General features: G+C 37.0%; 2 protein-coding genes across 2 annotated transcripts in view; one reads left to right on the forward strand and one right to left on the reverse strand.

Moving 5' to 3' along the window:
• dpp7 (dipeptidyl-peptidase 7) lies at positions 1 to 5,827 on the forward strand. Its single transcript, XM_084113495.1, has 13 exons — positions 1 to 337; positions 479 to 620; positions 707 to 846; positions 1,747 to 1,910; positions 2,183 to 2,318; positions 2,462 to 2,543; positions 2,626 to 2,792; positions 3,064 to 3,124; positions 3,232 to 3,350; positions 4,221 to 4,377; positions 4,545 to 4,609; positions 4,825 to 4,895; positions 5,567 to 5,827. The coding sequence occupies exons 1-13, from the start codon at positions 263 to 265 to the stop codon at positions 5,676 to 5,678; spliced, it is 1,491 nt and encodes a 496-aa protein (XP_083969621.1). The 5' UTR covers positions 1 to 262; the 3' UTR covers positions 5,679 to 5,827.
• man1b1b (mannosidase, alpha, class 1B, member 1b) overlaps positions 5,669 to 13,577 on the reverse strand; it is a 25,387-nt gene continuing 17,478 nt past the window's right edge. The window contains exons 9-15 of the mRNA XM_084113494.1: positions 11,712 to 11,860; positions 11,415 to 11,603; positions 11,129 to 11,319; positions 10,579 to 10,699; positions 10,290 to 10,484; positions 10,048 to 10,179; positions 5,669 to 8,737 (exon numbers count right to left, since the gene is read on the reverse strand). Coding sequence (XP_083969620.1) covers positions 8,531 to 8,737; positions 10,048 to 10,179; positions 10,290 to 10,484; positions 10,579 to 10,699; positions 11,129 to 11,319; positions 11,415 to 11,603; positions 11,712 to 11,860 — 1,184 coding nt within the window. The 3' untranslated portion in view covers positions 5,669 to 8,530. The remainder of the gene's footprint in view (positions 8,738 to 10,047; positions 10,180 to 10,289; positions 10,485 to 10,578; positions 10,700 to 11,128; positions 11,320 to 11,414; positions 11,604 to 11,711; positions 11,861 to 13,577) is intronic.

The following is a 13,577-nucleotide window of genomic DNA, read 5'->3' on the forward strand; positions in this document are numbered from 1 at the left end:
ACTCTCTGACTGAAACTATTATTGTGTCAATTATTGTTAAACTGCGAAATTGCTCGGTTTATTGCTTAGACAACCTTTAACTTAAAAACGGTGTAAATCATGTACTTTTAATCCCACAGAGATAAGCGACTGTCAGTAACGTTTATAGATGACACACAAGTCACATGACAGTTATGTGATCACATGATAATCAATACTAGGCTGTAAAGATTTCTTTACTCTCCACTGGATTTCTGACTTGATCTATGGGGTCTTTGTGAGAATGGCTGCACGGTTACTTTTCCTTGGATTCATGTTGCTGATCCTCGGTGGAAAGGCTGAGACACGTTTATCCGTGGTAAGTTCTGATCTGTAGTTGTATCTATTTTGAAATTGTATTGTTACTGAAAGGCTGTTCCAGTTGTTTTCATACAGTTTCTACCATTCTTTGCTCTGTTATTCCTTACTGTTCTTTGGAATTTTCTTTCTTTCTTTTAAGGAAAAGCTCAATAATGAGGTCATCCCATCTCACAGAGACCTTGCTGCTGATTTCAAGGAAATGTATTTTAAACAGATTTTAGACCACTTCAATTACAACAGCCTTGGCAATGGCACATATAATCAGCGTTACCTTATTACAGGTAATCTGCCACACTGTCATACTCTTAGTCTTAACTTTATCTTTTTAAATTATATTCATACTGAGTGCAATATGTGTTTATTCTAGATCAGTACTGGAAGAAAGGCTATGGACCCATTTTCTTCTACACTGGCAATGAGGGGGACATATGGGAGTTTGCACGGAATTCAGGCTTCATCACGGAGCTGGCAGCAGTGCAGGGAGCCCTGGTGATATTTGCTGAGCACGTAAGATTTCATGTTCAATCATATGACCATGGAGGAAGTTAGACATTAGAAAAGCGTAGATGTCCACTTTATGCAGTCAAACAATCTACACTACTGGTCAGAAGTTTGAAATAATTCAGATTAAGATGTTTTTGAGAGAGGTCCCTTATGCTCACAGAGACTGCATCTATTTGATCAAAAATACAGTAAAAAAAAAACATTTATTGTGAAATATTATTACAATTTCAAATTCTAAGTTTTATATATGAATATATTTTAAAATGTAATTTATTCTTCTGATGGCATAGGTGAATTTTTCAGCCGCCATGACTTCATTATGTCATTGTCACATGATCCTTCAGAAATCATTGCTGATTTGGTGCTTAATTATTCGCAATTATTATCTGTGCTCAATTTTGTGGTAACCATGATAAAAAGAAATTCAGGATTCTTTGATGAAAAGAAAGTTCAATGAACAGCATTTATTTGAAACATGAATCTTTTGTAAAATTATAAATGTCTTTACTGTCACTTTTGATCAAAATAATGTGTCCTAGCTCTATTAATTTAAGTAAAAAATTATTTACCACAAACCTTTGAATGGAAGTGTATCATGGTTTCCAAAAAAAAAAAAAAAAAAAAAAAAAAACCCACAACTGTTTTCAACTAATAATAATCATAATAGTTTCTTAAGGACCTTATCAGCATACTAAAAGGATTTCTGAAGGATCATGTGACACTGAAGACTGGAGTAATGATGCTGAAAAGTAACGCTCAGCTTTGCTATCACAGGAATAAATTAAAGTATAAAATGTATGAAGTTATTTAAAATTGTAATATTTTTTACAAAACATTGCTGTTTTCACTGTGTTTTTGAGTGTATACCTGTCCATTAATGTTTACCTTTGATTTAAACACTAGAGATATTATGGAGAATCTCTTCCGTTTGGGAAGGATTCATTTAATATCCCTGAGGTGGGGCTGTTGACAGTGGAGCAGGCCCTGGCTGACTATGCGGTCATGATCACAGAGCTAAAGAAGGAACTGGGAGCTCAGACATGTCCCGTCATCGTCTTTGGTGGAAGGTAGAGGGTCTCAGTCAGCTTTATATTTACCCTTCATCCCCTGACACACACACACACACACACACACACACACACACACACACACACACACACACACACATATACATATAAATATCCATACCCCAACTGGCTACATAATATTTAATTATTATTAAATTAATTAAAAATCATCATAACTAATAGTAATTTTATATGATGCAATAATAATTACTAATAATAACATTTAGATATTATTTGCTATATTATTATTATTATGTCTGTTTTTATGTCAGCTATGGAGGAATGTTGAGCGTTTACATGAGAATCAGGTACCCGAATATTGTTGCTGGTGCGTTAGCCGCTAGCGCTCCCATCCTGTCCACCGCAGGTCTTGGAGACTCTACACAGTTTTTCCGGGATGTCACTGCTGTAAGTTCATATTAAATTCCTTTCCTTTCCTTTCCTTTAAGGCACTTTGTCTTTAAAACATGCCTTTAAAACAATTTTTCTAAATAAAAGAGGATTTGATTTTGTATTGGAGTAATATTGATGTGTTCTGTTTGCTTGTTCAGGATTTCCAGAAGATTAACCCTGCCTGCAGAGATGCGGTGAAAGGAGCTTTCCAGAAGCTAAACGCTTTGGCACAGCAGAAAGGTATCCGTAGCCATTCGCTCAGGATGCTTAACCATTACACTGCCTTTGTTTCATTCTCATGCTCTTTGTTCATAATCCATAGACTACAGCCGCATCCAGTCTGCTTTCTCGCTGTGTAAAGCTCCCTCCACCCCAAAGGACATTCATCAGCTGAACGGACTCTTACGCAACGCCTTCACCATGTTGGCCATGTTGGATTATCCCTACAGCACTCATTTCATGGGCAGCATGCCAGCCTTCCCTGTGAAGGTACTGGACTCGTCACTAGCGTGAATTTTGAAAACTCCGTCACCAAATGGGAAGGGGATAGCATGAAAAATAAAAGCTTGCTGCCACTGAAAGGCTTTAATGCAGAAAGCAAAAGCTAATGGTGTTAAACAAATGTTTCCCTGATGCTTATAGCAAATGAAACCATTTCACCCCATCTGGTTCCATTTAAAATGGCTTACTAGTGCAGTTCCTGCAGTTGGACACACTGATGTGTCTTAAAGATAAAGTTCAGTACTTTTTACTTTGACAGGTGGCGTGTGAAATCATGCTGAATGGCACTGATCTTATGTCGGCACTCAGAGATACTGTTGGTAAATGACCGCAGCTTTGCACAGATTTCGATTTCATTTTCTTTTTTTTGTAATCCCTCTGGTCCTGACAAGGCATTAATTTTGTTCTTACCCCCCCCCCCCCACAGGCATTGTGTATAATTCCACTGGACAGCTCACATGTTATGACCTGTACAGTCTCTATGTGGAGTGTGCCGACCCCACCGGCTGTGGCCTTGGCTTTAACAGCAACGCGTGGGATTACCAGGTACCTAGATTAGTTCTCACTAAACCCTGAATACTAGTTTTTGGTTATTGCTGAAGGTTCACTGTAATATTAGAGCCTTGATTAATGATTAGAGAATATCATAAACGTAATTTCACGTTTATGCTAATCACACAAGTCTTAAGGAAAGCATTTATTTTGAGACTATAGAGTGCCTGCAGGTATGATATAATTTTGTAGGCCAGCCTGGAAGTTAGCATCACCCTGGTTCCCTTGCTAAAAAGCCAATAGGATTTTTTTCTGCATAACACAAACAAGTTTATGATTCTTACACGTTTTGTTCATCAAGATAACCTTCACAACTTAACATAACTTTAAATGAATTTTGAAATTTAAACAATCCCCAGATGTAGAAAGCTAAAGTTCGACTATAAACAAACGTCACATGACTTTATCAACACCACTAAGCTATCGGCAGTGCTTTCAATCTTTATTTACACGGTGCGATGATGTTTAATGCTCCACACAACCCTTTTTCCTTTAGTCCTTTTTCAAGACATTTAAAACCTTAAAAATATAACGAGTGGTGGGTATTAATGATATATTTTGTCGTAGAATAAAACATGGAAATATATTGTGACCTCAGACCTCATTTCCGGCATTTAAACACATTCAAAAAACCCAATGACTTCAGGACAATGGAACCGGAAGTTCAAAATGCTAACTCATTTCCAGCTTTTAGGACTCATTTTTGCAGCACTCTATTCAGTCCAAATACTTGACTCTGTGATTTTTAAAGAATTATTTTTTTTTTTAAATAAAGTTTGCAGTTCTCTCTGATGCATTAGGTTTCATTGGAATATTCACTTGTAATCATATATAACAATGTCTTTATATAAAAATCTTTTTTAGGCCTGCACTGAGATCGAGATGTGCTATGAGAGTAACAATGTGACAGACATGTTCCCAGCGATGACATTCACCGAGCAGCAGAGGGAACAGTACTGCTCAAAGAGATGGGGGGTGCTGCCACGGCCAGGGTGGCTCAAGACCCAGTTCTGGGGACAAGGTAAGCTAGAACTACCAAACTGTGGAATAGTTTGGTTTTTCATTAAAAAAATGTACCTCATGATTATGCATCAGGATCCACTTGTCTTTGCTATCCTTTTAATATTCATCGATGTTTGCAGTGAACTGGGAGCTAAATGTTGCATCCATTTTAATTATCTCTTCTAGATCTCTCCACTGCAAGCAATATCATATTTTCCAATGGGGATCTTGATCCTTGGGCAAATGGAGGGGTAAGTTTCACTTTTAAAACTTTGTAAATGTATTATTTAAATATAAAGGTGCACTGTTTTTTTTCCCTACTATTAAAAATGATCAGAATACTTCATTTCAGTAATTCCCTTGTTACACTGAGTGCACTTTTTTAATTCTTTGTTCTGTTTACAAGTAAAGGCTATTTTGTTGCTCTTCTCTGTAAAACATTTAATGGAATTATTTTCGCCTGTAGATCAGGAAGACACTCAGCCCATCATTGATTGCTATCAACATACCAGAGGGAGCTCATCATCTGGATTTAAGGTGCGGCAAATTGGACTGCAGGCAAATTGGATTTTTTTTTTTTTTTTCAAATCAGATCTTTTCAGGCAGACTGTCTGCACTGTTAATTGCAAGTAATCAACTGATATTTGTGTGTCCAGACATAACCAACCTATCTGCATGGGTTGCTTTGGTAATGACGTAGGTGTACACACGTATGTGATAAGGCTTTCAAAACGGATGCAGGAAAAATGGAGGTGCATCATCTCGCCCTATTTAGTCACAGTGCAGAACCCAAAGATTTCGGCCATGACTACAGCACAGAACATCACAATATATACCAGTCTCCTCCCTCGCACATGAAAAAATCAGCGACAGAGAAGAATGGTATATAATGTACCGGCCAAAATCTTTGGACATACCGTTTGAATACTTCCGGCATTTCCGTCACCGGTTTTGACGTTATCATAAGAGTGATGCAAAAAGCCATTTGAAATCTGATTTGAGCAGCCAGAGCATCCCGACACATCTGTTGAAAATCACAATCATTATTTATTTTATTTTTTTTGCTGTCCAGACTTTCAGAAACCTATCTGAATATGCAAAAAAAAAAAAAAAAAAAAAAAAAAAATCAGATTTATGCTACTATTGAAATGTTAGATTTGGCTATGTCACCTGACCATGCTTCCTACTTTCTTTCTTTTTTTCCCCAGGGAGTCCAACCCTGCTGATCCCGAGTCTGTGATTGTGGCTCGTAAGAAGGAGTCTGAAATCATTGCTCAATGGGTGAAGGCAGCAAGGAAGGAGCCATCATGTGTTATTTAATGTACAATTTATTTCAACATTTGTGAACTTGTAAAATATGGAATAAATCCATTTATTTTCCACAGAAATGGACATTAAAAAGATATATTCCAGAAATATTAATTTGTCAATAAAAAGAAAACAAAAACATTTTCATTATGTACAAGCTCGCTCTTGTGTCTAAAATCATCATTTACAAATTGCCAGATTGAGTTGTGGTAATTCAAAGGAATATGTACAGCTGTACCACATTATTATTGCCCCCGATTTTGAATATTCTTTGAAATTCATGGCACGTCTTTGGTGAATGAATGATTCAGAACTATGTTGATTTGTCAATATGCATGAGGCAGATGATAATTTAAGACATTTGCACAACAATTGAGAGTGAGGCATGAAAAGCCCTTCATTTTAATCTGAGATACACAAGCAAGCTTTCTTCAATTTCTCACACGAGAGAAAAAATACCCAGAAATGTCATACAGATAGCAAGTTAATTTATCGCTTACACAGTTTTATAAATAATCACAAGTATTTATTCACAAAAAAAAGAATCATAAATAGCTTCACAACAGGAATGAGATGATTAAAATAGATTGATTTCTCATAAAAACTTGATTCTCAGGACTGAAAATAGTCATTTGTCATCATTGCTCTGTATGTAAAGGCACACGTGGAACAGAACACCAGTCAATGCTCAGCCCTTGATGAACAGCTGTAATGTATACTACCTAAACGAACCTCTGGATAATATTACTGTAAGATTCTGCACAGTGAGACGTAATGTTCAACCAGCTTTTCGAATACAATGACATAATACATTTGTGATCGGTGTAAACAGCAGGTCTATTCTTTGATGGTCAAAAAGTTGGTAGCCCTGCATGTTATCAGTAACCTTAAGACATCCTGTACATTCTATTCTATTTAAACTCTGGCCACAAACTGATCTGCAATCAGCAGAGAAGAATGAATAACTTAAACATTCCATTTGTCTTCCTGCATAAAACATTTGGAATTTTGAAGATTCTACAAAAAACAACCCCAAAAAACAAAATCCAATTGTTCACATTTCACAAAATATTCTACCAATACCGTATGTTAAAAGTTCATCATACACGTGAAAATACTACAGACACAGGTCCCGCGAAAGAGTGAGATAACTACATGTGCCATAATATATTATAGACCCTTATTTATTTTTTTTGGGGGAAAAAACAACATTGTGCTTGATTAATGCTCCATTAAAAGACTTATAATCCTGCAACCACAAAAAAATAGGACAAAATTGAATAAAAATCTAATAACAATAATAATGGTTCATATGACCACCTGCTAGCGAGTTTTAACATCAAAAGGAGATTTTTAATATATAAAATAATAAACCCTCTAACTAACACCAAACTCAACACAAACATGTACATTTCTCCTATTCACAGGAATGGCATTAACATCCTTCACAGCAAGAATGGGGTTTTAGGCTCAAAACAAAAGAGAAATATTCAAATTAATTAATAATAACACAAATTTTAAGAAAATGATACAATGCTGTCTGATAACTCTGTACTTTACAATAAGGTTTCATTTGTTAACATTAGTTAACTACATTAGTAAGCCAGAACTAACAATGTACAATACTTCTACAGCATTTACTGATATTAATGTTAATCTTAACATACATTTTTTAAGATCAAAAGTTGTATCTGTTAATAGTTAATGCACAGTGAACTTAGCCTGACTACGTCAGACTTCCTACTTCCGCTCAATTTCATTTCGCTTCTGTAGTCAGTCTGAGAAAGCAGCCTATCTTTCAGTTTTCCAGCGGCCTTCGGACGACCGGGCCAATCAACGAACAGAGGGCGGGCTGAGAGCCGTGACGTAGACGCTGATTGTACCGTGGATGCATAGATTTACTTCACATAATCTGCAAAAGTCGTTCACAGCCATGTTCACTCCGGTATTTCGCTCGATGGTTTTGTTTTCGCATCATACATGTGTTTACAGTGGAAGTTAGATGCGGCTGAGCATGCGCATAACACACGCCATAACCAAACGTCATGTGATTGGCTTACGGGTAACCAATGATTTTAAACTTCAGACAAGCGCCCCCCCGCGAGAAAGAAAACACTTTTCAATTATGCCATGCCAGACTCTGTCTACAAAGCAAAGCGAAGTAGCAGAGTTTGGTATTACCAGGCTACAGTGAACTAACATGAACATGTACATTTTTATTAACTAACTAACAAAAGTTAATAAATGCTGCAAGAATGTATTGTTCATTGTTAGTTCATGTTAGTTACTGCTTTAACTAATGTTAACAAATGAGACCTTATTGTACAGTGTAACCACATATTCCAAATGCTCTGGAAAACAAATAAAACCATGGAAATAATTATGATGCAAAGAAAAACTAATTTACAAAGCTAAATAGACTCCCCACAACAAAAACAGCAGTGGTTCTTTCATTAAAAGAAAATATACACACACACACACTAAAACCCCCAAAAAACACCATAAAGTGCTTGCAGTCCCCATAAGGTTTCACAGTATGAACGTTTTGTTTGTTTGTCTGTGTGCTTGGGCTGAGAGACTGCACATACTGATTCAGTGGGCTAACTTAGCAGCCCAGCTGGTCAAAGTATCATAGAAGCATAAATAGAGAAACTCTATTAATAGAAACATACAGATCACTAGTACACTCAGAAACTACGCACCTACAAACAGATTTTTGTCATGGCTCTAATTATTTCACCAGAAAGTGACTTTCAATTGCAAAAAGAGTTCCTAGTGTAGAAAAAGACGGCAGTTTGGATATCAAATGTGTTCACGGCCCTGAGAGAGGTGTGTTTGGTTACGCACGTGTGCTTGTGGGTCCATCACTCTGCTTGTGGCCATATGGGCAGAGGATGGGCCTCAGTGTTGAAGACGTACTTGTCTAAGCTGATAAGGTCGGGGTCCTCGGAAAACAGCAGGTAGAAGTATTTGAGCGTCTCACCCAGGAAGAAGCTCTCCATCTTGTCTCGAGGGCTGGGATAGGACGGGTCACAGACGTTGTTTATGGATGTATAACCTCCAGTGGGAACCTGTGGGGAGAGGGACACATGAGTCAGAACAGAGTTGTTTGCTAACATCCTTGTAAACTGTTGATATGAACTGAATGCTGAATGTTAAGTTCAGAAATGCGGAGAGAGAAAGTGAAAGCACATTTGGAAAAGGAGCAAGGCAATGTTTGTATAAACCAAGCCAAATATGAGAAGCCAAGTAACAATATATCTGACATATGAAAGTCAGAACTGAGCCAATAATATCACATTTTCATTCTGACAGAGCACCAAGGTTTGGCTTTGAGCCAGTATGAAAAACAATCTTAAGGCATTTTCTAACCAATAACTTTCCATGGTTTTTCATGATGAATGGATAAGGGTGTTTAAGTAAATTTTCTATAACCTTTTGAGATTATTTATTTCAATTAATTTTCCTGAAAAAAAAAAAAAAAAAAAAAACACTTGTAAAATTCCCTGATATTTCTTTTACAGTTCTGTTACTCACTAGAATTATGCACTTTTCTGATAACGTGCATACTAAGTACAGGGACAAACTGCCACATCATAAAACTGCATCTTTATACTAAAAAACCCTCTGTTGCATTTGCATATACACTACACTTAAAAAAAAAAAAAAAAACACATATTTGATCAAAAATACAGACTTTTTTTTAATATATTGTGAAATATTATTGCAATAAAAAAAAATAAAAAAAAATTATAGCAGCCATTACTTAAATCTTCAGAAATCATTCTAATATGCTGATCTGCTGTTTAAGAAACATTTCTTATTATCAATGTTGAAAACAGTCGTGCTACTCAATATTTTTGTGGAAACCGTGTGTTTTTTTCATGATTATATGACCGATAGAAAATTCAAAAGAGCAGCAATTATTTTAAATATCTTTTTTAATATTATAAAATGTTTTTACTGTCACTTTTGATCAACTTAATGCATCCTTGCTGAATAAAAGTATTCATTTCTTTTTTTAAAACGACTTGACTTTTGAACAGTAAACAATTAACATTTAACTACATTTATTAACATTTACATTAAAAAACATACATTTAAAACCTGCTGTAATAGTTGAAAAACTTCAACTGAGCGATGGGTTGTGGGCAATATTATCTGAAAAGAATTCAGAGGCACACACTTCAAAAATCCAACAGAAACAGTACACCGTCTGGACACCTTTGGCAAACTATTTTCTATGAATTCATTTACATTTTTTTTGAATCTTGCATACTATTTTGAATGGAAAACATGTAAATTTGGACACATCTTCCTTCCACTATTTTGCATGTTCTAAAAACACCTCAAGGCAACAGTTTCTCACTGTCTCACATACCCTTGTGTACTTATTGAAGTTCTGTAGGATCTCCCAGCCCCACTGCTGGTACTTCTTATCCTGGGTGAATCTGTACAAGTAGAAGAGGCTTTCCACGGTCTCTGGCCGCAGAAGGTTGTGCCGGTCAGCCATCTGCAAGATATTACAAAATCATAAAGACCGTTTCATTTCACATACTCAAACAAACATATGTTTCACAACTGCTGAGAGTAGTGAAAACTTAAAGCTCTTCGTCAGCTCACCTTTACATTTACATCCTTTGTGCTCCCCTCATGCATGTTGAAATGAACTATCTCCGGGCTCAGACCTGTCTCCATCTGGGCATACATCTGGTAGCAGGTCTCCATCAGCTGTTTTGCCAGCTCCATATGATCAGCAGGAAGGCCATAATGTGCCCCCAGTGCCAGAGTGCCTGGTAAGAAACATACCAAATGGTCCTAAAAGAAACAAGAAAGGAGAAAAAAGGGGCTAGATGAGCTATTTGACTCTTCTGAACTTGAAGGTCTTGTTATTCTTCGAGAACAAACATACCATTTTGGGACTGAAGTGTCCATGGGACAACTCTCCTACAAATGTAAGGCCTTTAGGAATAGACTTGTTCAGCAGGTTCTTCTTCACCCCTTCCACAGCCAGCAGGTAGTCATCTAACAATCTGAACACATGGGAACCCAAAATAATTTTAATACATAAAAAAGCTACAGCAATACAAACATGCATATATATCTAAAAATATATATAGCCAAAGGATGACTTTGAAAAAACGGATGCTGCGTTAAATATTTTTTACGTGTTAAACTGTAAAAAATTAATTGCATGCGATTAAGCATATATATATATATATATATATATATATATATATATATATATATATATATATATATATATAAATATAAATATATATATATATATAAATATAAATATATATATAAATATAAATATATATATATATATATTTATTTATTTATATGTATGTGTGTGTTATTAACAAGCTGTCATCATTCCAAAGCCAAAATTCTGGTATTGACCCAACCCCGTGAGGAATAAACTATAACGTCCAAACACACATGACCCATCGACTCACTCGTTCTCTGTCTTGCCTCCCTGTATCCACTGCTTCAGCAGATACTCATAGTAGCTGTCAGCCCTGGCGCCCAGCGTGTAAATGCCCTGATGGGTGAACAGCCCGTTGTTGGTATTTATAAACATCGGCACCAGCCCATCTTTCTTTCCGTCCAGTTTATGCACCTGCTGCATCACCTCCATCACAGCAAGCTACAGAAAGAAAGCCATGGATGATAAGAAACCACTTGTTCTAATGAGAACAGAATTGTTTAAATGGTCTTAATTGTGAAAGATTATCCATCCACCTTGTATTTGGTGTCTCCAGTGAGTCGGCTGAGCTCTCTGAACTCCAGCTGAATGCTAGTGACCTCAGCTACGGTGCTGTCTGAAGTCCATCGCGGAGGATGAGCCGTTCCCTTCCCAATATTCACATCAGAATAGGGGATTTTAGAGGCAGTGTTGAAGGCGGGCATTAGCCTGGAGCCAATATCTTTCTGAAAAAATTATTAACGAGGTAAAAATAGCATCCAATCACCAGAACATAGTAACAGGGAGAAGAGATGTTTTGAGCTACCGGGGGTGGGGGTTTACTTCTTACTCACAGCTTTATCCAGGAACATGAGGTCTCCGGTCAGATGGTAAGTACTTAGAAGGCCACCCAGGATACGAATAGTGCTCTCGAAAAGATTAACATCCACGTTTTTATCGAAGGAGAGCTCTTTGGCCACCCACTCCCTGGCCTCTGCAAACTCTGTCAAAAACATTTATGTAAATTAAGTAAGCCACATCACATACACAGTAAACAACTTCAGGGTACATCATAAAATGAGTAGGTGAAGTTGAAGTGTATTTTTTTTCCGATGTATGTCAATGTCTTCATTTTAAGATGGGATAAGAAAAAAAATGCATTCACATATAGCTATTATTAAAGCTACAATATGTAATTGTTTTTGCCGCTAGGGGGCGCTAACCTCTTACAATAACAAAGGCGTAGATTGATGACGCAGTGATAAGCGGAATCATGGAACTTGTCGTGATGCCGAAGGATCTAATAATGTTTATGGATGAGTGAAAACATTCATGTTTTTTAACGTGACTGTGTTATGAAGCTGGGCGCGATTGCTAATAAGAGACAGATATCAGCACCACACGCGAGTCCCACGGATATAAAGGAATAAGGACATTTCATTCTACCGAACTAGCCGCAAGTGCTGAATTAATACTCACAAAGGTCAGTTTATTTGTCAAATTAAACTTGTGAGGTAACACAGCGCTGTTTCACTTGGTCTAACGCTACACTATCATACTAAACTGCACTTGAGTGTGTTGAAAGTTATGTTATTCTATGTGTTAGTTTGTTGGCTGTATGAGACTAGCAGGAAGCTAGATCAACATTAGAATAACATACTGATCATATTCTAACATTTCATCATGTTGAGCTATATAACATTGATTCGTTTTATGTACATTTGCTCACCTGTCTAATAAAGTACATGCAAGAGCGGCGTCTCTGTCAAGTCGCGAAGCTCTGTCAAGTCCAAATTTGTTGTGGAGCTCTCGGCATTGCGAAAACGCCACGCCGATATTGATCCTCGTTTTATTTATACTTCTGTCCCAAAGTCTGCTTGCCATGGTCCATAATGTTTGAACGAAAAAACAACAGCGTGAGCGTGCCGCTAGACGTAACGCAGTTGTCCACGTCTGTCGCCATGGTTACTATGGCAGTACAAGCGGAAACCAGGGATAACACGGATATTACGTCAGTGACAGGCGACAAGTGACGGGCACTATTTAAAATTGTGAATTTCTCTGAATTTGCTAATTCTTGGAAACATTTAGGATAATGTAAGTACACAATTGAAAGTACATTACATATTGTACCTTTAAGTCAGTTGGTTGATTTCCCAAAAAAGTGTAAAAACTGTGACTCTGTTACGCTATCAGAGAATCACTTTACACACTATCACTTTCACATTACAGACATACGTGTACAGCGCAAGAGCTTGTTTATATTTTAGACAAGTCAATACCGAACAGGACCACATGGAGATGCCAAAAAAACATAAACCAAACACCTTGACCTGACTGCATATATTACCTACTACAGTACACGGATCCATTCATAATTACTAAACACATCAACATACACATGACATGATGACAAATCAAAGCATTATCCTGAATGTGTGTGGAAACAACATTAATGTACTGAAATGTGTCTGTGCATAAATACATCGTGCTATCAGTGCATCAAGAGCGCACATGCACGGTTTGTCTGCGCATAAATATAACGGACTCACGTCACGAGTACTTACTGTACGACTCCTGTATGTCACTGCAATCGTCTTTACCTTGATTCCAATCCTCATCCATCAAAACGTAACTAGCGAGACGCTGGTTTGCTTTATCCAATCGAGAAACGTAGTTTACGCATCACCTGGCCATACAGCAGTGGGATATTTTGACGT

Source organism: Abramis brama (assembly GCF_963993115.1).
Source record: "Abramis brama genome assembly, chromosome: 5".
NCBI lineage: Eukaryota > Metazoa > Chordata > Actinopteri > Cypriniformes > Leuciscidae > Abramis > Abramis brama.

What these genes read in the sequence shown, in the direction of transcription:
- dpp7 (XM_084113495.1), top strand. Translation starts at nt 263, where the DNA reads ATGGCTGCACGGTTACTTTTCCTTGGATTCATGTTGCTGATCCTCGGT. An exon ending in TTTTCCGGGATGTCACTGCT is followed by an intron (nt 2,319 to 2,461) that starts GTAAGTTCATAT and finishes TTGCTTGTTCAG; the next exon opens with GATTTCCAGAAGATTAACCC. An exon ending in TGCCAGCCTTCCCTGTGAAG is followed by an intron (nt 2,793 to 3,063) that starts GTACTGGACTCG and finishes TTACTTTGACAG; the next exon opens with GTGGCGTGTGAAATCATGCT.